At 39.0% G+C, this 22,545-nt stretch overlaps 1 protein-coding gene across 4 annotated transcripts in view; it reads left to right on the top strand.

Moving 5' to 3' along the window:
- The window catches only part of pde4d (phosphodiesterase 4D, cAMP-specific), a 465,837-nt gene that overhangs the window by 89,806 nt on the left and 353,486 nt on the right, over positions 1-22,545 (top strand). For all 4 annotated transcript variants that reach the window (XM_057830864.1, XM_057830868.1, XM_057830867.1 and 1 more), the window contains one exon: positions 12,201-12,439. In XM_057830864.1, the coding sequence (XP_057686847.1) occupies positions 12,201-12,439 (239 nt within the window). The remainder of the gene's footprint in view (positions 1-12,200; positions 12,440-22,545) is intronic.

Raw genomic sequence — 22,545 nt, 5'->3', positions numbered from 1 at the left:
AGGCACTATTTTTTACTTGTTTTTTCTCCTCTGAAGAGGGTTTCGATAAAATTGGTTGTCAAGGTTTGCACCGACACCATTTTTGGCCCCGATACCAATACCTGGCTGTGCAGTATCGGCCAATACCAATACCGATACCATTCCGAAAAATTTAATAATATTTGACCACAGATTCATGTCTCTCTATTAGCCTCCCTCTCTTTGCAACCAGCAGCAACATAACAACTCCATCTTTATAGCTAAGCACAGATACAAGCAGCGCACGAGTGAGTCTCTCTCTTTGACACACACAGCTTAGCCACTTAGCTTAGCTTACTTTGGTTACTTCTACAGCACTTTTGAGGTTTTGAAACAGGTCTCAAATTACTGCGGCATTTCTTTAAGTGAACTGACCAGGGTTTGTTGCTCTGGTCCAGCCCCCTTTCTGTTGGTAGCAGTTGTTGTTGTTGCATCCTCAAACACTTTGTGTTCGTTCACATGTTTCGTCTTCAAATATTTTATCAGGTTCCAAGTATCAAAACTGGCCGATTTAACTCAACCTCTCCAAACCTTCTGGCCGCAAATCTTGCATGCAGCCATTGTACTTGACGGAGTTTCTATGCTGAAATATTCACAGACCGTGTAGTTCCTCCATATGAAAAAGCTGCCCCGGCATTGGTTTAGAGTGGCTATTGGCCCGCTCTCATTGGTCTGGAGCAGGCCAATAGCGATAGCTGCTTGGCATACAAAGTGCTCATGTCTCATCACACAACCGTCATCACATCACGTGTGTTATCACTACACGTGTAGTGAGTGTCAGGGGAAAGAAGGCTGCGTTCAAGTAAGTGGTATCGGCGCCCTATATGTTGGTACTCCATGCTCATATTTTTTATTAAGTTAACAAAGAACCCTAATTTGTGGTGATGGGGGAACTCAACATACAGCATATATTTTTAAAAAATCTATCGTAATTTCCACCACAGATCAAAACACAGTTTTTATTTGATGTTGTGTTCATGGTGTAGCAGTTACATTCTTCAGTTTTTGTTCATCTAAGGAGCCCGATATTTTGTCCAACCTATTTACCTGTCCGCCCGTTCATCCTCTATTGACCAAAAGGACACAGGCAAGTGAATTTCACGTGACCAAAACTGGTAAATGGTTTTATTATGTTTCAACCCCTGATAATGTGTTTTTTGCATGTTGGTTTGCACCTCAAAAAGCTTAATTTATCTGGAGAGTAATATTGGACAGAAAGGAGGTTCCCTCAAATTAATGATATATTATTCAATCAATGCAATTTCTGTCAAAATGTCATGTATTGACCTGTGGCGACATATACAAAAGGTTGCTGGGACAAAAAATGTTTGGATTTAGCTTTTTTAACTTTTCTCTCTCACTATCAGTGGATAACGTTTTGCGATGGATGTAAAGGCAGGGGTGAAAGTGGTTAGACTCTCTTGCTGGAACTCCCTGACATAAAAGGTAGGCACAGAGCCAAAATTATTTATTTTTTGGGGGGGCTGGGAGTCAAACCTCCTAAAACCACAGGAATGCAAAAAAAAACTGCTTTTAGCAGTTATACCTATAACACACAATAAAACACAACAGGTTTTACGCATTCATTAGGCTACTGCATTACACTTAAGCCCCTTTCACACACTCCGAAACACCGGGAATATCGCGGGATTTAACCGTGCAACAGTTGTATGTGAAAACAATTTCCCTGGTCGACTGACGCGGAGATTATGCGGACATTTCACAGGTCGCGTTTTAGTATAATGTCCGGGTCTTTCCCGGGAACGGTGTGTGTGAAAGCAGACTTTAAATTTTCGGGTCACAGCACGATGGCTGATGACGTAAATATCTTGGCGGGCCGATTGTCACTTCCTCTCTCTTCGCAGTAAGAAGAAAAGCGGTAAATGAACATGGCAATTATCAACATAGCAAGCTGGAAATACTGTAGCTAAATTAAACTGAAACTGAAAACATAACTCAATTAAATTGCTACACAATCATAGAGCTGAAGAAGAGAGTCCATTGTCCATCTTTGGAAACGTGTGGTTTTTGTTACCGATGTTAGAGATGCTACGGCGGAAACAAGGTTGTACTTCAAAGCAGAAAACAACGGAGGGTTTGTGTTTCAAGTGTCTTATTAAATACAAAAAATACACGCGATCGCGGAAAAGGGGGAATAACACGACATGACAGCAGGTCAAGCTGTAGGCAGAGAGCCGATAAGAGAACAAAACAAATACAGTACATTCAAATACTAGCACAACATAGTGGATTTCAAAACAAGGGCGGCAGAGGTGTAGAATGGCGCTCAGCAAGTAATATCTCGACAACCTTCTCTTGGATTGCCTGGGGTTGAATACAGTCTTGATGAGCTTCAATTGGCTGCAGTTATGAAGTCGGGTACGTTCACTCTGGAACAAAACATGATTTGACCAATATTGTGACAGCTGATGCGACCAAAAATGACGTAATGTCCGGGTTATAAAATCGCGCCAGCAGTCCTCCCTGCACAGAGAGCGCCAGCGGGCAACACGAGACAAGTCTGTGAAAGTGTTCAACCCGCGTCATTCTCGGGACATCTTTACATGCGTGAAAGCAATATATACGATCTTTATTCAGGAGTCACACAGGGTGTCCATAGCGCACAAAGCAACAGAATAATTGACATAAGAAAGCAAAGGAACAGAAACTAGAAAAGAAAGAACATTAAAAAGGCACAAACTGTATGTGCACAACAAACAGGCTTTAATGGCAATGGCGCTACATGCTTCACCTACATCTATAACTATTTTTAGGGTCCATTACTTTCATTAAAATACTATTTTCAGACTCATTTAATCGACACACGAACTTATACATCAGATTTCTTAATAGCGCTTTAAAGGTGGATAACCCAGAACTGACAAATAATTGCCTGGTGCTGTACCTTCTAGGCACAAGCAATAACAGCCTCAAGGCATCATTAAAAGCTACATTTAACCTCTGCATGGACTTAGCTATGTACCTGGTCCATAGGTGAGCGGTGTAAAAGGGTGTACGATATGCCCTGAACAGTGATGTTTTCACGTGGAAGGAACACATAAAAAGTTTTCTCTTAAGGATGTTTGCCTGTGCATAAAATGTACTGCATTGACGGTGGATGTCCCTGTCATCTGACAAATCAGTAGTTATAAAGTGGCCGAGATAAAGCATTTCTGGACCTCATTGCAGTAAAAATTGTTTTAAAAAACTTATTGTCTTCAGTCTCACTTTAGTTATATTTGTTTTACCACAAGAACTGCATGTAATACTTATTTATCATTTATGATACAAATTAGAGAACATATATACAAATACGTTTTAAAAAAATATATGTTTATTTATTTTTTTTTTTATTATACAACCCCTAGCAAAAAGTATAGAATCACCAGTCTCGGACGAGCACTCACTCAGACATTTTATCATGTAGAACAAACTCAGGTAAAAAGCTTGAAAAATTAATGAATTAGTTCAAAAGTGCAACTCTTTAGCAATCAGAAACACTAAAAGAAATGAATAAAAAACATTGTGGTGGTCAGTAAATGTTAATTTTATAGAGCAAGTGCAGGGAAATATATATGGAATCACTCCATTCTGAGGAAAAAATATGGAATCATGAGAAACAAACAAAGAAATAACAATCAAAACACATCTCTAGTATTTAGTAGCACCACTTCTGGCTTTTATGACAGCTTGCAGTTTCTGAGGCATGGACTTGATGAGTATTCTTTATCAATTTAGTGTCAACTCTCTTTGATTGCAGTTGCCAGATCATTCTTGCAGGTCGGAGCCTTGCTGTGGACCTTTTTTTTTTCAATTTCCACTACAGGTTATCAATAGTGTTGACATCTGGGCTATTTGCAGGCCATGACATTGACTTGATGAGTCTTTCTCCAAGGAATGCTTTAACAGTTTTAGCTCTGTGGCATGATGCATTGTCATCTTGGAAAATGACAAACATATTTTAAATTGAATGGATAAGAAAGCTGTCTAAAATTTCAATGTAAACTTGTGCATTTATTGAAGATTTAACCACAGTCATCTCCCCAGTGCCTTTGCAGCCCCATATAATCGAGGACGGAGGGAATTTTGATGTCTTCTATAGGCAGTCATCTTTGTAAATCTCACTGGAACAGCACCAAAAAAAGGTTCCAGCATCATCACCTTGTCCAATGCAGATTTTTGACTCTTGATTCATTTTTCGGACCATTCTATCTCCGAATTTTATGCCGGAACAGTGTTCCCGACTGTTCCGGCCCACTTTGACCCCTGTCTAAAGGTAATCTGTAATAATGGCTTTTTAGTTAAATAGATAGACATCAGAACAGTCAAACGACTATATTTTAACTCAAACAGAAAAGTGCTTTACAGGGCTTACTGGACCTTGTAGAAGATAAGGTGTGAATAGGAGGTCGACAGCAAATAAATTGTCTCAGGCCAATCCAACCTTGACCTTTTTGTAGTAAACCATATAGTCCCATTTCAACTATCTCCAGCTATGGACTTTATTGTGTCTATTTTTAGTTAGGGGCAGCACTGCTTGTACACATAGTTTGGAACTATCACCTGGAAAAGAGCAGCGTGAAATGTACACACTGACGTGTGAGCCTTACTTAACAGGGCAAGCTTCGTTATTCATGCACAGCAAATGAAAACTGCGCCGTTTTAGGGCAAGATAAATTGAGGCCGATACAGCTACCATTTATCATGCTTATCCAGCCTGTGCATTTGTACCCGTGTATTCATGTGTGCTCAGAATCAAGGATACCCCTGCGAGCACTCAATAGGCAAAGAACTGATTACCTTTTTTACTTGCCCTAAGGACACGTTACGAAAGAAAGCCCAAACAAAACAAATTGAACTCAATCTAGTCTACTTCCAGCCATCTGAGCCTTAGGTGCATTTTGTGTTCAATAAAAGAAGAAAAAACTGAAAGAAAGCAACTCATTCTACAGTTCAGTACATCACAATCCTGACTGAAGGAAATGAGTCATTTGTCTGACTATATTGGAGTGAGTCTGTTTGAGTTTTTCAACATTGCAGCTACCTTCAATATATGGGTATCATTTGAATAATCAGTTCACTTTACGCTACATCGATCACCTTAATGTGCTCCTTCTTAGTTACCTTCGCGCTTAGATGTAACCCCATAGGAAATTACGCCATCATATGCAATAAAAGCAATCCACCTCAGTCTGACTGGAAGCAACACAAGCGTATAATAAAAAATAGCAGCTGCAGCTTTGCCTAACTGAGTCATGTCATGGGTCAGGGCTTTTGCTCGTTTAGGATGCTTGTTTTGTAGGATTTGTAGGACACGTAAGTAAAATTTCATTTTTTTTCACCGAAGTTGCCTCTTAAGACAATAATTTATTCATTTGATTTTATACAAGCATGCTAAATCACAGATCCTAGTTTGCTCCGGTGATTTTTTAGACTTGTTACTATAATAACCTTGCGTGTAGAAAAGGAGAGTCACAGTTGCAACACACGTTTCATCTGTTTATTGGATGTTGCAGCATAGTACAGCACATACATTAATTACAATGAACACACTTTTGCAGGAGCTGGTGCCAGACTCAGGCGTAGACTCTCACGATTTCATATGCCATCTGCCAAGCTCCGCCTCTAAAAGAGACACACTGTACATTGTATTTCACACACAGATACCGCACTTACTTTTGTGTTAACAAATATTTATGTTTCAAAAAGTGTAACAGTAAGTGCGTTCTGAAACAGTCAAATGTTTTTTTTTCAGTGTGCGAGTTGGAAAAACAATAACAAAGCAATATCAATTTAAATCGAACATAAAATAATCATTGTTATCGGGATTCATAAAATTTCCCCTGTCATAGGTCTATCTATCCTATGGCCCCACACATTTCTGGTTCATCACAATTTCCTAAATTTTCACCTTAGGGGCCGTTTACATGGTGACATGCCGACAAAAGCAAAAGAACACGACCCATTCCATGTTTGCATTTTCCTGATTCCTTCTAGTATGATATGATGGTATGGTATGATATTCTGATGGTATGATAACCTTAAGCCAAAGTATCACGGTATTGCAATTGCAGCTCTAAAATGTATTAATTTGAGATATCTGGGTTTAAAAAACAAAAACAAAAACAAAAACTTTTCCATTTAACAGAATTTTCTTTTTCAAAACATATTAGCAAACTGGAACATAGGTACAATGTTAAGTTAAAATGAGTAGTTAAAAATAACAAAAAAGAGATATTCTAGAGATAATGAGATACTCTAAATAAAATTAAAATAAATGCTGTCCTTTAGGTTAGCCTAAACCCACTGCCACAGCTCAGCATTATTACCATCAGAACAAAAATATTTGAATTATTTTTCATAAAAAGGACGTGTATATGACTTGTATGATGTTTACATTATACACACTCTTTCTTGTTTTACCACGATTTACCACCTCTAGACACACTAAACACGCTGGAGTTAACTCTGTTGGCTGTTGGGAAACGTTCATGTCAGTGTTTACGAACCATACATTTTAAATAAATGTGAAATCATATTATAGGTATTGCCTCCTCGGCAGCCACCCTCCGCAAACATGTTTTATATGTCAGTTGACCCTCCTCCTCTAAGCTGCGACCGTCTGTAACTTTTCTGCAGCCGAAGTATTCCCATACCAGCAATTTCCTTTTCTTCAATAGGGGAAAAAGTTCAGGAGTTTCACCTCCTCCAACCATCGTGCAGCACAGCTGACTCACTGACACTGAGCAACAACCGGTGGGGGAGGGTTGAGCCTGGCAGCTGCAAGTGAGGGATTTTTCCATGAATTTTTTGGGACATAAAAATAGCTTATACCTTAGGGATGGAATGACGGAAAAATGTTGCAGTTTTGAAACCTTGACGTTTTCATACTACGGTAGCCTATACCTTGAAACCGGTAATCGGCACATGTCTAGTTCCATCGTGGTTCCGTCTCCGTTAGAATTATGTCGCAATTCCGCGTGAAGACGATGTAGTAGTCTTGCCAGGCCCTCAGGGGCAGTGCAATTTTACAAGGTGACGACCAATGATGCACTTCCTTGACAACAACCTTTTCAGACCCGAAGGCAACATACCCGCCAACTCGAAGCAATGGCGTCGGTTTCTTCTTTTGCTTCAAAAGGCACAAAAACACTAAAAGTAAAAAAAAAAAAAACAACAGTAAATAAAGGCCGATGTTTCGCCTTGTTTGCTGTTTTGAATGCTTGGTATGAACAACTGCGCATGCCAAAGGGACGTGTGTGAGTGTTGACGTCGTCGGCGCGAGAGCGTTCCATTCATATGGTTGTGGAGCAAGCCCCTCAACTGAATCGTTCCACTTTGGTGGCCGGAATTAAAAGTTTGCGTCTTCACCTTCCTTTTTCGCAGTCACTATGTAAAGGCGAGGCCATTCGGAAACACAATTGTTGTGTCTTGGTGTCGTAGCATCACCATGTAAATGGCCCATTAGATTAAGTCACAGGTCAGCAACCCAAAATGTTGAAAGAGCCATTTTTGACCCCCCCAAAAAAACCTAAATATGTCTGGAGCCGCAAAAAAATTAAAAGCCTTATAAAAGCCTTATAATGAAGGCAACACATGCTGTATGTATCTCTATTAGCTATATTAGCCTACTATCAAAATAACTAAGTTGGCGACATGATTAAATATATATTTTCCTTGCAGTGCATCCTATAGAAAATGATGCACCACGTGACTATTCTGTTGTACGATGTCACCTCAAGTTTTAACTTCATTACAATATTAATGAATTAGAAGAATGTTTGTGTCATGTTTGACCACTTACAGTACAGAAACCATATTAAAATAAAAATTTATTTTACTGCCCCATCTTTTTCCATTTTCAAACATTTTTGAAAAAGCACCAGGGAGCCACTAGGGCAGCGCTAAAGAGCCGCATTCGGCTCCAGAGCCGCGGGTTGCTGACCCCCGGATGAAGTTATGATGAAGCAAATTTTAATCAAATTGTAATACATACATAACCGTTAGGGTTCGAGTTTGTTAGTGTTTGCATCAATTGATGTATTTACCTGAGTGTTTCTTGTCCTTGTGATTGCCTGTCGTTTTCAACTGTTGTGGCCTGCTCCTTGTGTGTATACCAACTGGCTTCCTATCGTGTCACCCACCTGTTCCTCTTCGTCTCGTTACCCCATGTCTGGGTATTTAAGTTTGCCGTATTTGTTCATTCCTTCCTGTGTGATTGTCAATGTCAGTGTCCATGCCATGCGTCTTTCTTTACTTCCGTCCTACCTTGTTCCTCGTAAGTTAGTTTGTTAGTTTGGGTTTTTGTTTACCTTTGTATTTTAGATTACTTGCCTATTGTCTATACTTAGTTTTTTTGCACTTTCATGTAGAAATTTGCTCCCACGGCCGTTTGCCTTGCCTCCCTGTTTTGATGCCTTACATTTCCTTGTTTCTCCCCTGCTCACACACGATCCCTGATACATAACTAATTAAAAGAAGAACTGGTTCAGTTGTGAAATGTTTATTATGTGTTGCTGATCTAACGCATTCCATAGGCTTTTAATTTATTAATTATTTCAAATTGTTCAGTGTATTTTTATAATTCAAGTGACAGTTCCTAGCAAATGGCAGAAGGATGCGATTGCATTGAATATAAAGGAACACATCTGTTTTTGTGCTGAACGATATTGGAAAAAAACTGACTTTGCGACTTTTTGGGAGTTTGCGATACATATTGCAGTATTAAAACTCGGAGACTTTACACCAGATGACTTGAATAGTTCTGTTTGGGAAAACATTGGTGGATCACTATGACCATATTGTATTCATTAGAAATGTCCCGATCCAATCACATGATCCGAAATTTTTCATAGGATTGAAATTGGGTGAAAAGGATCGGGTTTTTAATTAAAACAAAATATTTATTTTTCTGCTTCATGTTCGTACAGCCTCTCACCCTCCCTCCTGCTAAGCAGTGCGACCAAACTGTTTTTCTTGATCACCATTGCAGCTGGCTTTTGGTACTTAAAGTTACCGATGATTGATAGGAATAGGCTTTGATCTGGCCAGACATGCCTCGGTAGCTCTACGATCAAACGCACGAATGTGTTAATCATCGTTAAGCTCAGTACACAGTCTGAAGTGTGCTGTGGCAATTCCTTTTTTGTATACCGTATTTTTCGGACTATAAGTCGCACCTGAGTATAAGTCGCACCAGCCATAAAAAAGCCATAAAAATAAAAAACATATATAAGTCGCACCGGAGTATAAGTCACATTTTTGGGAAATTTACTTGATAAAATCCAACACATAGAACAGACGTGTCATCTTGAAAGGCAATTTAATATGAAAATACAATAGAGAACAACATGCTGAATAAGTGTACAGTGTACGGTGCATGAACAACGAAATGCGAATATACTGTCCTCACCAGGACGCTACGGCTCGGTCCTGGGTATTCAGCGGGCTAAACTTCCAAATGACGATGCTGGACGTCCGTATAATTTGCTGAATCAATTTCGTCCTCGATACCAAACAGGTTCTCATCGACGTAAATAAATGATAATTAGTTGCTTTTACAGCAATGACATGACACAAACGGCTAGCATGCGTTCGCTAGCATAAGCGCATCGTTCAAACAACCACACAACTGGCTCTAAGTGTCCGATCGCGGGTGGAAAACACACAGCAACAACAACAGAAAAGATGATACACACAGGTGTTGCCTCTGTAGAGATATTTTACAAGCATAAACAATGAACGTAGGTTCGCAGCCGTGTTTCTCTCTCGCTAACTCGCCCACTCACTCAGAGCTACGTAGCTGTTGGTCTTCTTCTGGTGTGTGAGCGCTCTTCTTCACGTAAACAAGTGCAAGTGCGCCCCCACGTGGGCGTGAAAGCTCCACAAACTGAAAGCATGCATTTCAATATAAAAAAGTCAATAATACAATTGAACACACATTGCCAAAGGCAGAACGCGGACGTGGCCATAGCTATTAAGTTATTCAGATGACTATAGCATAAAGAACATGCTAACAAGTTTACCAAACCATCAGTCTCACTCCAAAACACCAAAATAACATGTGAAATGATATCATAATGTGTTAATAATTTCACACATAAGTCGCTCCTGAGTATAAGTCGCACCCCCAGTCAAACTATGAAAAAAAAACTGCGATTTATAGTCTGAAAAATACGGTAAGTGAGAAGCTGTTCTCGGCAGCGTGAGCGTCAAAGCAAAAAACAAACCAACTTTTTTTCAGTACAGGATCGGGACTCAAAATCTGGGGACTTGGTTGCTAAAATATGCGATCGGGACATCACTAGTATTCATATAATACCGTTCAATCCAGGCTAAAGGGTTATATCTGTGAATAATGAAAATTGGTGTGTATATAAAAGGGATCCAGAAGGCCATGTCTCTGCACAATTGCTGCGTTTATGAAGAAAAAAACTTCACATTCAAAAACAAAAAACTACACGTCCTGCAATGGGACTATTGCGCATGCGCACATTGCGATGGCGTTGTTCAAATGATATATTATGGAGGCCAACAACATACATCAAATTGACCTTGATGCTATGGATTATTTTGAGTCATTTTTATAATGCAAGATACAGTTCAAAGCAGGGGCATTACCGGGGGGGTCAAGGGTGGGCAGTGCCCACCCACGGACCCGCTCTGCCCACCCAAAGAAAACTGGATGTAGTACTAACGGCAGTCTGGGCACCGCGTATGGCAGTCATGTCCAAAGTCCCGCCCGGGGGCCAAATGCGGCCCGTGGTCAAATTTCATCCGGCCCCCAGCCTCTGTCATAAAATCAATAACGTCTGGCCCGCACACAGACTTAATAAATTGGTCAACAGTACTGCTACCAGTTTACATAGTAAATGCTGCTCCTCATTTACCCACTAAAAGGCAGCAGCACTGTAAGCAACATTACCCCGCGTGACCCTTTACTCCCAATATTCTAAGATGGCGACAATCAACAAAAAAAAGAAAGTTGACTGCGACGGCCGACGCTTCAAGGATAGGTGAAAATTGGACTATTTCTTCATTAAAATACACAATAACTGTGTCTGCCTCATTTGCAAAGAGACAGTCTGTGTTTTTAAAGAGTTCAATGTGAGGCGATATTAACAAACAAGCCACACTGACATGTACAACAAGATTACAGGGAAGATACGTAGCGAGAAATTGAAGCAACTTAGCTAGTTTAATTTTACAGCAGCAGTATTTCACAAGAGCCCGAGAGTCAAAAGAGAACGCCACAAAGGCTAGTTGCGAGATTGTTTAAATTATTAATTAAAAAAATAATAAAGCTAATGTGACACACAGAATGGCTTGCAAAAATTTGCCTAAATATATTGTTCTACATAAAAGACGTTAGCCAAGGTCGGCCCCCCACATTTTTACCACACCAAATCTGGCCCAGTTTGCAAAAAGTTTGGACATCCCTGGCGTATGGTATCCAATTCATATAGTACTAATGTGTTCTAAGTTTTAACATTTGCATTGTTACCTCCTCTTTCAACTTACAATTTTTTTTTTTTTAAATTCAATGTTGTTTTTTTTCCTAGGGGGCGCTACACACATTTACGCATATTTTTTTTTATTTTTTATTTTTTAAACATTTTATCAAAGTTTTACCCAGTGTTCACCTGGCTGTTGAGTTTGGTGAGTTTTGAAGCATTCTAAGGGGGTCAAATTGAGCTCAAAGGGGCTGCGGAACAAAGAATAACTATGATAATAATAATAGTAACGAGGAACCTCAATAGGTTACCTAAAAAAAACCATTGTCACCTGCATGTCCATACTTTTCAGTTATGGATGTGTTCTAAGTCAAATCAAATCAAATCAACTTTTATTTGTTTCGACCAAATCACAACAATAGTTATCTCAAGGAGAAAACAAAACGTTGTGTTTTAATCCCTCATGTTTTAAGGTGCAGTAGCCCTACGCTGGATTTCGACCTACTTGAGCATTGTAGCTTTTTTTTTTTTTTGCCCCCACCCAAGTAAGACTAATGCCCACCCACACCTGGCATCCTTGTAACACCACTGGTTCAAAGTATAAAGTTGTGGAAGGTTTGCTGGTGTAATTGTTTGTTTCTCTTCACTCTGACAGTGTTTTTTCCCGTGGACTTTTTTCTGTTTTAGTCCTCAGAGTGTAAACTATTCTGTTATTACCTGATCTCTTAGGTGTCTGACGATTCGACGGACTCCCAAGAGACTGGGTCTGTCAACTGCATGGAGCCCTTCCTGGTGCGGAGACTGTCTTGCCGAACTGTGCAGCTGCCCCCTCTGGCCTTCAGACAGGCTGAGCAAACATACTTGGAACGCAGACCGGAGGCAGATACCATCACAGTTCCTCCGCGGCCTAACACTCTCCCCCTTCGTATTCCACCTCTCATCGCCATCACCTCGGCAGAAACTGGCAGGTATGAGAACATTTGCTTTATTAATTTCAAATGTAGGAAGAACTTTTTGGGTAAATTGTGTTTATATCTGCCAACGAGGGCTATGGTAGTGGTTCTTAAATTGGGATTTGGATATCCCTGTGGGTCTTCCAGCCATAGCTTTGGGTCTGCAAAAATAATTAGGAAATAAATTATTTGTAGCTCAATTGAGAGGTCTGATAGCACATAACTTCACACTAACATGACATACTTGTATAATTAAGGCAGTTGTTTTTCTTACAAAAAAAAAAGGTGTACTGTTAGTGTTACATGTTTATATTGTTCTCTACAATATAGTCTTTTACTTATGTATTCAGTTATTTATTTGCTAAAGGCATCTTTTCCAGAATGATGTGAATAATGTGAATATGAAAATAATTCCTCCTCGCAAGGGCTCCCTGCACCAGAAGGGTTTCAGAATCTTACAATCTTATGGGCCGTTCGCATGGTGACGCTGCGACACCAAGACGCAACAATCATGTTGCGGAAAGGCCTCGCCTTCACATGGTGATGGCAAAAATGGAAGGCGAAGCTACAAACTTTTGATTCCGGGCTCCAAAGCGCAAGGATTCGACTGTGGGTATCGTAATGTGGCAGTCACATGAATGGAACGCTCTCGCGCCAATGACGTTAACACTTGCACAAGTCACTTTGGGCATGCACAGTCGTTGCTATTAAACATTCAAAATAACATGGTGGAACGGCGGCTTTAATTTCCTTTTTTTATTTTTTATTTAAATATATTTGATTCTTGTGTTTTTTGCCTTTTGAAGCAAGAGAGAAAAAAAAAACGCTTGGATGCCATTGCTTCAAGTTTTTAAATTTTTTTATTGACAAGCAATGTTGTATAATCCTTTAAACTCATAAAGAACAGCAATCGGACAATAAAAACGAGAGAAAAAATAAATATACAGAAAAACGTGAATAAAACTGCAAAATAAAACGGGGGAAGAAGAGGAAAAAGAAAATAATAAATGATTTAAGGGGAAAAAAAACATCATCGCTTGGAGTGGATGGGTATTTGTATTTGGAGGTTGTTGTCAAGAAGGTGCATCATTGGCTGTCTCCTAGTAAAACTGCGCTGCGCTCTAGGACCTGGCATGGATACTACATCGTTTTCACGTGGAATTGCGACATCGTTCGAATGAAGAAGGAACCAAGACGGAACCATATAACAACATGAAAATTGTCGTATTCTTGGAACGTCACCATGTAAACGGCTCCTTAGTTATTAAAAAGTAATTAATGTTGACCCCATCCAGTTTTTAAAGGAATTGTAAAGGTGGAAAAATAATACAGTAGTTTAATATACTTTCTTACATTACATAGTTAGAAGTGAATTTTTGGATCATTGATGTCAGATTTGAGAGGGAATGTCTTTGAGACAATTCTGAGAACATCGACCAGACCATAATTTTTTTATTTTGCACGTAGTCATGTAAGAAAAATTTTTTTTTTTTCTTTTTTTTTTGCCTTCAAACAAATGTATTTTATATTAAGCTCTCTTAAAGATTAGGCATCTTGAATGCCAATTATTCCTGACTGAGGCTACCAATTTACCCAATGTCATTTATCCTGAATATGTAGTGGACTTATAACTTGCTCTTTAAAATGAGTAACTGCCAGCAGGTGTGAGTCATGAAGCTTATTAGATGAATCTGTCACTTCTCTAACAAACATGCCTTATACCAGCTAAAAAAATCTCATTCCAAACAGAATGTAGAATGACTCCACACCTTCATATCTAGCATTTCATACAGAATATAACCCTTGAGTGTTGGTGGACTTCATCCTTATGATAAGGAAAGAAAATTAAAGTAGAACCGAAATTCAACATAGTTCCTCACAATCATCAATCTTTCTGTCTGTCTGCCTGTCCATCCATGTCCACATTTTTTTTTTTGAAAAGGTATAGCTCTTTTCTTGTAAGGGTCGCGGGTGAGCTGTAACCTGCCCTAGCTGACTTTGGGAGAGAAGCAGGATATACTCAGGACTGGTCTCCACCCATTTGCAAGCCGCATATGAGGAGAAATGAAAATTCACACACTTTCTCAACCAAGGACAATTTAGACTTAGCATGCATATTTTTTAAATGTGTGATGAAGCTGGAGAACCAGGAAAAAACGGACTAGAATGAAAAGAGCATGTAAATGCCTCTGAAAAATAACAAAATAAATCTTAAGTGATACTTTATTGAGAACACATTACTCTGTCTCCACGTGAAGAACGACCTTGTGATGAGTGAGAGAAGAATGACAACCCTTCAAGATAGCGAAATGTGTTTAGCATAAGTGATGCTTGAGAGACAAATAAGCGTCTCGTTCAGCAATTCGTATGAAAAGAGGGCATTCCCATCGCGAAGTCCGGAGCAAGCTCAAGTAGTTGAAATGGATTAATTTCACGGTCAAATGCAGCTGTCAGTGAAAGTCCGTCAAAAATAAACAAGGTATCCCTGGACTTGGCCTGGATCATTAAATCAGGAGTCGATACAGAATTGTGTACATCAGTCACGTTGCCAGTGTGTTCACTTCTCTGAAAACTTTTGTCACTCTGAATGAAAAACACTTTTTCCTGCTTCTTCCTCATGTTTTCTTTCTCCTTGACAAGAATGGCCCCTACAGTGCATGGATAAATAATAAGGACATGAGCGGCTGCTTACTAATAAGGCTCAATTACTATGGGGGGGGCTTTCATTATAGGGATTGGCTAGTAAAGTACTGTTAATGGAATTCAGAGGAAATAATGATGTCTGATATGCTGAAGTAACAAAAATATTCCAGTACCTACTAGTATAGCGATAACGGTACAGTACATACTGTAAACAATACATTTTTATACAGTACACAATTATCTGTGTTTCTGACATTTTGGAGTGTTAGTAGTAAAGATTCCCCCAACTGATTGATATCCAAATGCTTCCCTCTGTATTTTTCTTACAGGGGCTTTCATTTTTACAAGTTTGATTAAAAAAAAATATATATATATATATATTTTTTATTATGTCTTAATATATCATTTTGGTAAACTCTGATGTCAATTGAAATCTGAAACTTTTTGAAACAAAGAAAATGTCTAAATTACCTTTGATTATGTGTTTTAATAATAATAATTTAATAAATAAATTTCATTTCAAAGTGCATTTCAAAACTTTCAAGGACTCTGTACACAAGATAGAAATTAAAATTAACAAACACATATACTGTATAAATAGCAAGAAAAAAGTAACAGAAAATTAAGAGGTCAGAGATGAAACATGAGGATCAAGGTGGGTATGATAGATAGAACTGATGTGTTTTGAGTCAGGATTTGAAAAGTGAGAAAGAAGTTCTATTGCAAAGATCACGGGCTAAGGAGTAGGGCTGGGCGATATGGTCTTAAGTACTTATCACGGTAAATGTAGCAGATTTACCTCAATAACGATAAGTGACGATAAATTTGCCCAAGTGCACTGTTATATACTTTGAAAATCTGAATCAATGCATGAAATACAAATGAACCATTTCTCGTTAATTTATTTACCAGCTTTCAATTTAACATATTTAACATTTGTAGATAGAGTGTAAACGTTGAGTATATACAAATATCTTGTAAACAATAAGCATTCAAGTATGAACATTTATAACAGCTTGTATGACTTGAACAATGTACAACATTATAAATATTGCTATGGCCCAAAATGTCATTAAAACACAAATGACTTACAGCAAGAGGGGCTTCAACAGTGCACTTCAAACAGAGGACCGAGTCTCAGACAACTTATTGTTAATGGCTGCTGTGACATGATTCACAACACAAGTGTTTACTTCAAAGTTTCAGTTTTTTATCCACAGCATTTTCTGAAATCCACGCACGCACACATGCACACCCCCCCCCCCCCACACACACATTAAGCTATATTGCTCTAACTCTTTTTGCAAATGAAAACATTTTTGCAAATGAAACATTTAAAATTTTAGGATGGCAGTAATGACACAGAATAAAGCCACCACACACAAAAAAATAGCTGTGGCCATTAAACAGTCATATTATAGGCTTTAGTATTATTCCTTGTTGTTACTGTAATTTATGCTGAAAGCTTTGATGATGGTACAGCAATCACAGAAATGACACACGCACAGACATACAAAATAACGCGACATACTGATTGCTAGATGCAGTTCGTGCCCAATCCACTCATTAAGTTCAGTCGCTTCGACAAAGTTAGAGCCGCTGTCACAGGTGGTAATGGAGACTTCGTCCTTTTCGAATCCAAAATTTTTCCAGAAATCCGACGTCGATTTCTTTCTTGGCACTAACACCACACTATGAGCGTCGATTAATGCTATAGTCGAAATGCCTATGGCCTGGCTACCAGTAGCTGTTTTACTATTATCCGACTCCATAACATTCACTTGTAGCGTTAGCCGCTAGGGTACCAGGCTTCTGTTTGTTTGATTTCCTTGTAGCTACGTGATTTCACACGTAAGCACACTGGCTGTTTTTTTTTAAAGGGGAATGAGCATAGCCGAACAACACATTGTCAAAGCAAGCTGAAAAGACTATGTTTTCGTTTCATTAAAAAAAACAAATTCACAATCATGGTCAAATTACGTCGGTCATCGTGAACCATCTCGGTAACGGTAAATTTTCGGTAACCCGCCCGGCTCTACTAGGGAGTTCCACAGGTAGGGGGTCAGAGTGACTAAACACTCTGTAACCGAATATGGTAAGACGGGAACAAGGGACAGAAAGGTGGAGAAGAGTGACTGGGGGGAGTGTTAATACAATGAAGGTTAGATATATAGGATGGGGCCGGGCTGTGAAGAGCTTTTGAAGGTGATGAGGAGGATCTTGTAATTCTGTGTTTTACTGGAATCCAGTGGAGTTGATGGGGGATGGGGGTGATATGGTGTGTGGTGGGGGTTTGCATGATGAGGCGTGCTGCTGAGTTTTGGAGGAGATGCAGTTTCTGGAAGGATTTATTTAGGAGACCAAAGAATAGTGTATTAAATAGTCAATTCGCGAGGTCACTAAACTTCACTAGACTTGGTGGCGGTGTAGGGGGTGAGAGACGGGCGGTGATGAGAAATATCACGATATGAAAGTAGGCTGATCTGGTGATGTCATCAATATGCGAGCAGAAGGAGAGCATGCTGCCAAGACCTAGGAGAGATGGGTATGTTTTTGATGGTAATTGATGGTTATTGTCATTAGTGAACATGGTGGGGGTACCTACATCAGGATTTCTAATTTCGATCTATTGAGTAGTGGGAAGTTTGATTGGAGCCATGAGTTAATGTCTTGTAAGCAGCGGGTAAAGGATGAGGTTGGTTTTGAGGAAATGTAGAGCTGGGTGTCATCCGTGTAGCAGTGGAAGTGAATGTTGTTTTTACGGAAGATGTAACTGAGGTGAAGGATGTAAATCATAAAGAGGGGGGACCCCAGGACAGAGCCCTGGGGGTCGCCAGCGGAGACTTGGAGCGATTTGGATTGTTGGTTATATGCAATAAATGATATTCATGTACTTTAATAAAGACATTGATAATACACCTATCTATAAATCTTAGAGGTGTGCGAAATTTCCTATTCTTAGATTATTCGCGATTCGACCGTGGAAGATTCAAGAACGATTCACAAACATCCAAATTCCGATTATTGAAATATGTCAAGTAAAGTGGAAGTAAAACACACTCAGCGCGCCGCGCGGTCTTCGGACGCAATGAGGAACGGAGCGAGAGTAGCTAAACATTGTGCTTGTCATTACCCGGCCCCTCGGGTAATGCAAATGCTCAACTCACGGCTCTAGCTCAACTCATGCCGCGAGATAAAAAAAACAACAACATACCTGACTGCTGCCGACAGCTGCTACAAAGTACGTCCACATAATGTTACTGTAGATATCATATTTATAGGACTGAATTAACTTTACAGGTAATGGTTGGCGAAATATTGACAACCATGCAAGTGTAAAAAAAACAAATTAACGGTTTACAGCCTAACCGCAACAATCTAAACTTTGATGAGTATTGAAATATTGTGCTGAGTCACAGCAAAGTTTTATGTTTCTGTGGCTGTCATTATTTTTTTTTTTTACCATGCATTCAACTTGCCCTCTGTTTTCATGGACCTATTACATATTGTGAACATTGGCACTTATTTTATATATCTGGACATAAATCTACAGGGGGAAAAAATCCACTACAGCAGACTCGGTAGCAATTTTAGATGGCTTTCTGATCTGTTTTTATGTTATGGCTGACCTGCATTCAGATCAACACTGCATGAATTTGATGACGTCAATGACAGATGCGCACCCATTTTTCCTAATACATACATACATACTCGTAATTCATGCAATATTCATGTATTCAAATTTACATTTACTGATGGTAATCTTTTTCTGAATAAATCAACAAAACACACTTGGCAAAATTGAATGCAATTTTAAACAATACTTTGAATCACTGTTATTAAACAACTTTTTCTATCCATTCTATTATCAGTTTATCTGATCGTAATAAAACTAAGTATGATAAAGACATGAGTTTTTTTCCCACCTCCTCGAAATCATGTCTACTTGGCTCATCACACTCTGCGTTCCAATGGCATGTAACAACATACCCATTCAAACAAAGGTTTCATTAAACATATTCAAATTTTCACACTACACATGGTTTTAAATAAATTGCCTAACAAACAATATTATGATATTACATATACAGGTATTTCTTCTGCGGGAGCACACTCACTTTATGCTCACTGTGCACAATAGCTCACTAACCATGCCTCTCTGTGCAACTTCTTCATGATCCACCTTTCCACATTATGCACCAGCTGAAATTTTTAAACTCCGTGGACGTTTCTGCACCGAAAAACATCGCAGACAAGCTTCAACTGGCAGTTTTGTAGCTGACTGCATACACAAAAGGGAGCAAAGTGCATGCACTCGCTCACACAAGTCCAAGCACTTCCAGCTTTGTGGCATTCGTGTCAAAATAAAAGCATGGCATTCTGTATGTACTATAAGAATGGAAGCCCGTCAGGCTGAACCAGACCTCCTGGTGGGTGTTTCCAGCCCGCGGGCCGTACGTTTGACACACTATTGTAGGGTTATATGTGTCCCCACTTAATCTGGTAATTTTACACAATTTTAACAAATCTAAAGAGACACCAGTCATCTTCCAATATTTATCACTTTTATGCATATCACGGGTCGAAATGGTGTGTGAAAATGTGTGTTATCTACTTTATGTAGCTTTTTGATTAAGTTTTAGTTGCTTTTAAAAGTAAATTCTCTTGGCAGGTTTCAAAATTGGTTATGTTGTGACATCATATTGTGCCTTATTATGATAGAGTACTAATTGCCCTATTCGTTCTTCCTCCATGCCCACTAATATTGGGAGTCCTGAGGAACTCTTTTCTCAAGTTGGCCACTTCCTGTTTTTAAACTGAACCACACCAAGTATCCAGTCTTTAAATAATTCAATATTCAAATCTTTACATGTTGCATTACCTGTGGTTTAGTACAATACTTTTGTCGCACGACCAGTTCCTTTCTGTATCATTTTCTTTTCGCGACCTCCACACCCTCAGTGTTCCTGGGTGGGAGGCACTTTGCTCAGCTTGCTTGAATATTCAAATCCGATCCTGTCAATTACATAGTTGAAAGCTGTTAGTTGATAGTTGCAGAAAGGCAGAGAAAAAGACCAAATTGGCTTGAAAAATTGATCAACTAGCAATTAATCATTTATCTAATTAATCGACAGCTATTTTGATAGTGGATTCAATTGTTTGGAGACATTAATTACCGAACATTGCCCACATACAATACAAAGTATTTAAACATGAATTAAACAGAAACCTCTGCCAACCACCAACAGTCATTTGAGTGGAAGGCAGTGGCGAAACATCTTCTAAGACAACCAGAAAAGTTTTTCTGATGCCCTGAGAGTCAGTGTGTAATGGCCTGCATGGATGAGAGTATTCACCAATGAATTTAGAGCTGTACTTTTCCACCACTGATATCAGTGGAAATGTGAATTTATATCCTCAACTTCAGAGATTCCTTTGCAAACAAAAGTAATAAGGTCTTCAATTATAACTCAACTGCTAAGGGTCAAAATTGTGCATAAACAGATTATTAAATGAATAAAATTAGTTTATCACAGTGACCATCAATGAAAAATAATTTTGGTAGGCAAAAGTCTAGTACAAATGTGTGTGACCAATATTTAAGTATAACATCATATTTATACATGACAAATAATAGCAGAGAAAAGATTCTGAAGATAACAAATATGCAAATTTAAATTTTGTTACGGAAGCAAGTTCTGAGTTTTTGTTGTTAATAACTCAGAGGGAAAAAATAATTGGTTTATCACTATCTACTTTTATTACGTTTATTACTATTACTATAACACATGCAACTGTAGAATCAATGTAGGGTTTGGCATTACCGGATAAACCCTATTTATTCAGCAGTCCAGCAAGTGTGAAAACTCTCATATATTCTGTATTAAATACATGAATATAAAATTTGACAGTGGGGAGGGAATGGGTTATGCGGAGAATGTTAACAAAGGACATGCATCTTTTCCTCGCTTCAGGCTTGACTCATTTATAATTCAATATGTAATGTGGAGAGCTGTACAGTGGTGCCATGCTTTGATAATCCCAATGTCAACATTTGGTTGTATTTAGCAATGAAACATGTATTCTGAAAACACAGTCTGCGGTATTAATGAAAAGGCCTATATGTGCCAAGAGTGCTACTGTATGTTTTCATTACTGGCTCATGATTAAAAGCATCCATGCTGTGAAATATATATGTGAGCTTCTGAAGATATGTGCAGATATTTACCCCAGATGTTTCAGATAAACAACATGACAATAAAAAACTATGTTTGTTAATTTTTTTTCAAACATTCTGGAGAAGCTACAGAGAGCATCAAAACTCAAACCACCAGATATTCATGTGGCACTGCAATCGTGTCGAAGGCGGCTGTCTCAAGTGCTTGGGGTTTGTAAATAGTCCATATAGCAATTAAAGTGCCATGCTTTAGCTAATTGTAGTCAATGTTTGTGTTTGAAGATAAACAAAGACAGTTTTTTCATAGGGTGGGTGCTTCCCACTTTACACCCAGCTTGGGTTTTGCAGTCATTATTATGGATTGTTGTGGTAATTACCTAATTCCTGTGAAAGTCTGGAGTTGCAACGGGCTGAAAAGAATCCATTCTGTTTAGTTGCAGACAGCTATGTATTATAGTATGTATTATATATTCATTTTTATGCAATCAATATTTGCTGTGACAGCCTGCTAGCATTGGAGCCCAGCAACGAAGTTGGCTTCTACTTTGTAATGCTCATTACCACTATTTTCAGCAGAAGTAGGGAGAGTAAGGCTCGTGTTATTTAGAATAGCATGATTAAAAACCTTTAAAAAAAAAAAATTACTTGAGTAACATCAAATAGGTATGCATTGGAAAAAATATACAAGAACTGAGTCATAGGGGCAGTTTACATGGCGACTCTGCGACACGAAGACGCAATGACTGTGTTGTGGAGTGGCCTCGCGTGCATATGGTGTCGGCGAAGACGAAAAATTCTGAATCCTGCCTCCAAAGTGGAAGAATTCGATTGCAGGGGGATTGAGAGGGGCTTGCTCCGCATGCATAGCAAAGGCTCCCGCAGCGCGACACCGCGCTGATAGCGTCAGCACTCGTACACATCACATTGGGCATGCGCAGCGGTGCCACTAAATATTAAAAACAGCAAATATGGCGGAATGTCTGCTTTAATTTACTGTTTTGATATTTTTTTTAAAATTAAATATGTTGAATGCTGCCATTTTTGTAAGCTTTTTTGAACAAAAGAAAAATGCCATCGCTTCGAGTGGGCGGGCATATTTTTTTCCGGGCTGAGGAACTTTGGTGGGGTCGAAGTGCATCATTCGCTGTCGCCTTGTAAATCTGCACTGCCCCCTAGGGCCTGGCATGAATACTACATCGGTTTTCATGCGGGATTGCGACATTGTTCGAATGGAGACGGGCCCATAAAAATGCAATTTTGAAATTTTTTGTATTCTCGGAGAGTCAGCATGTAAACGGCC

The sequence above is a fragment of the Corythoichthys intestinalis genome, chromosome 3 (assembly GCF_030265065.1).
Source record: "Corythoichthys intestinalis isolate RoL2023-P3 chromosome 3, ASM3026506v1, whole genome shotgun sequence".
NCBI lineage: Eukaryota > Metazoa > Chordata > Actinopteri > Syngnathiformes > Syngnathidae > Corythoichthys > Corythoichthys intestinalis.
Note: the sequence above shows the minus strand (reverse complement) of the source record. Positions and strands in the feature narration are given on the sequence as shown.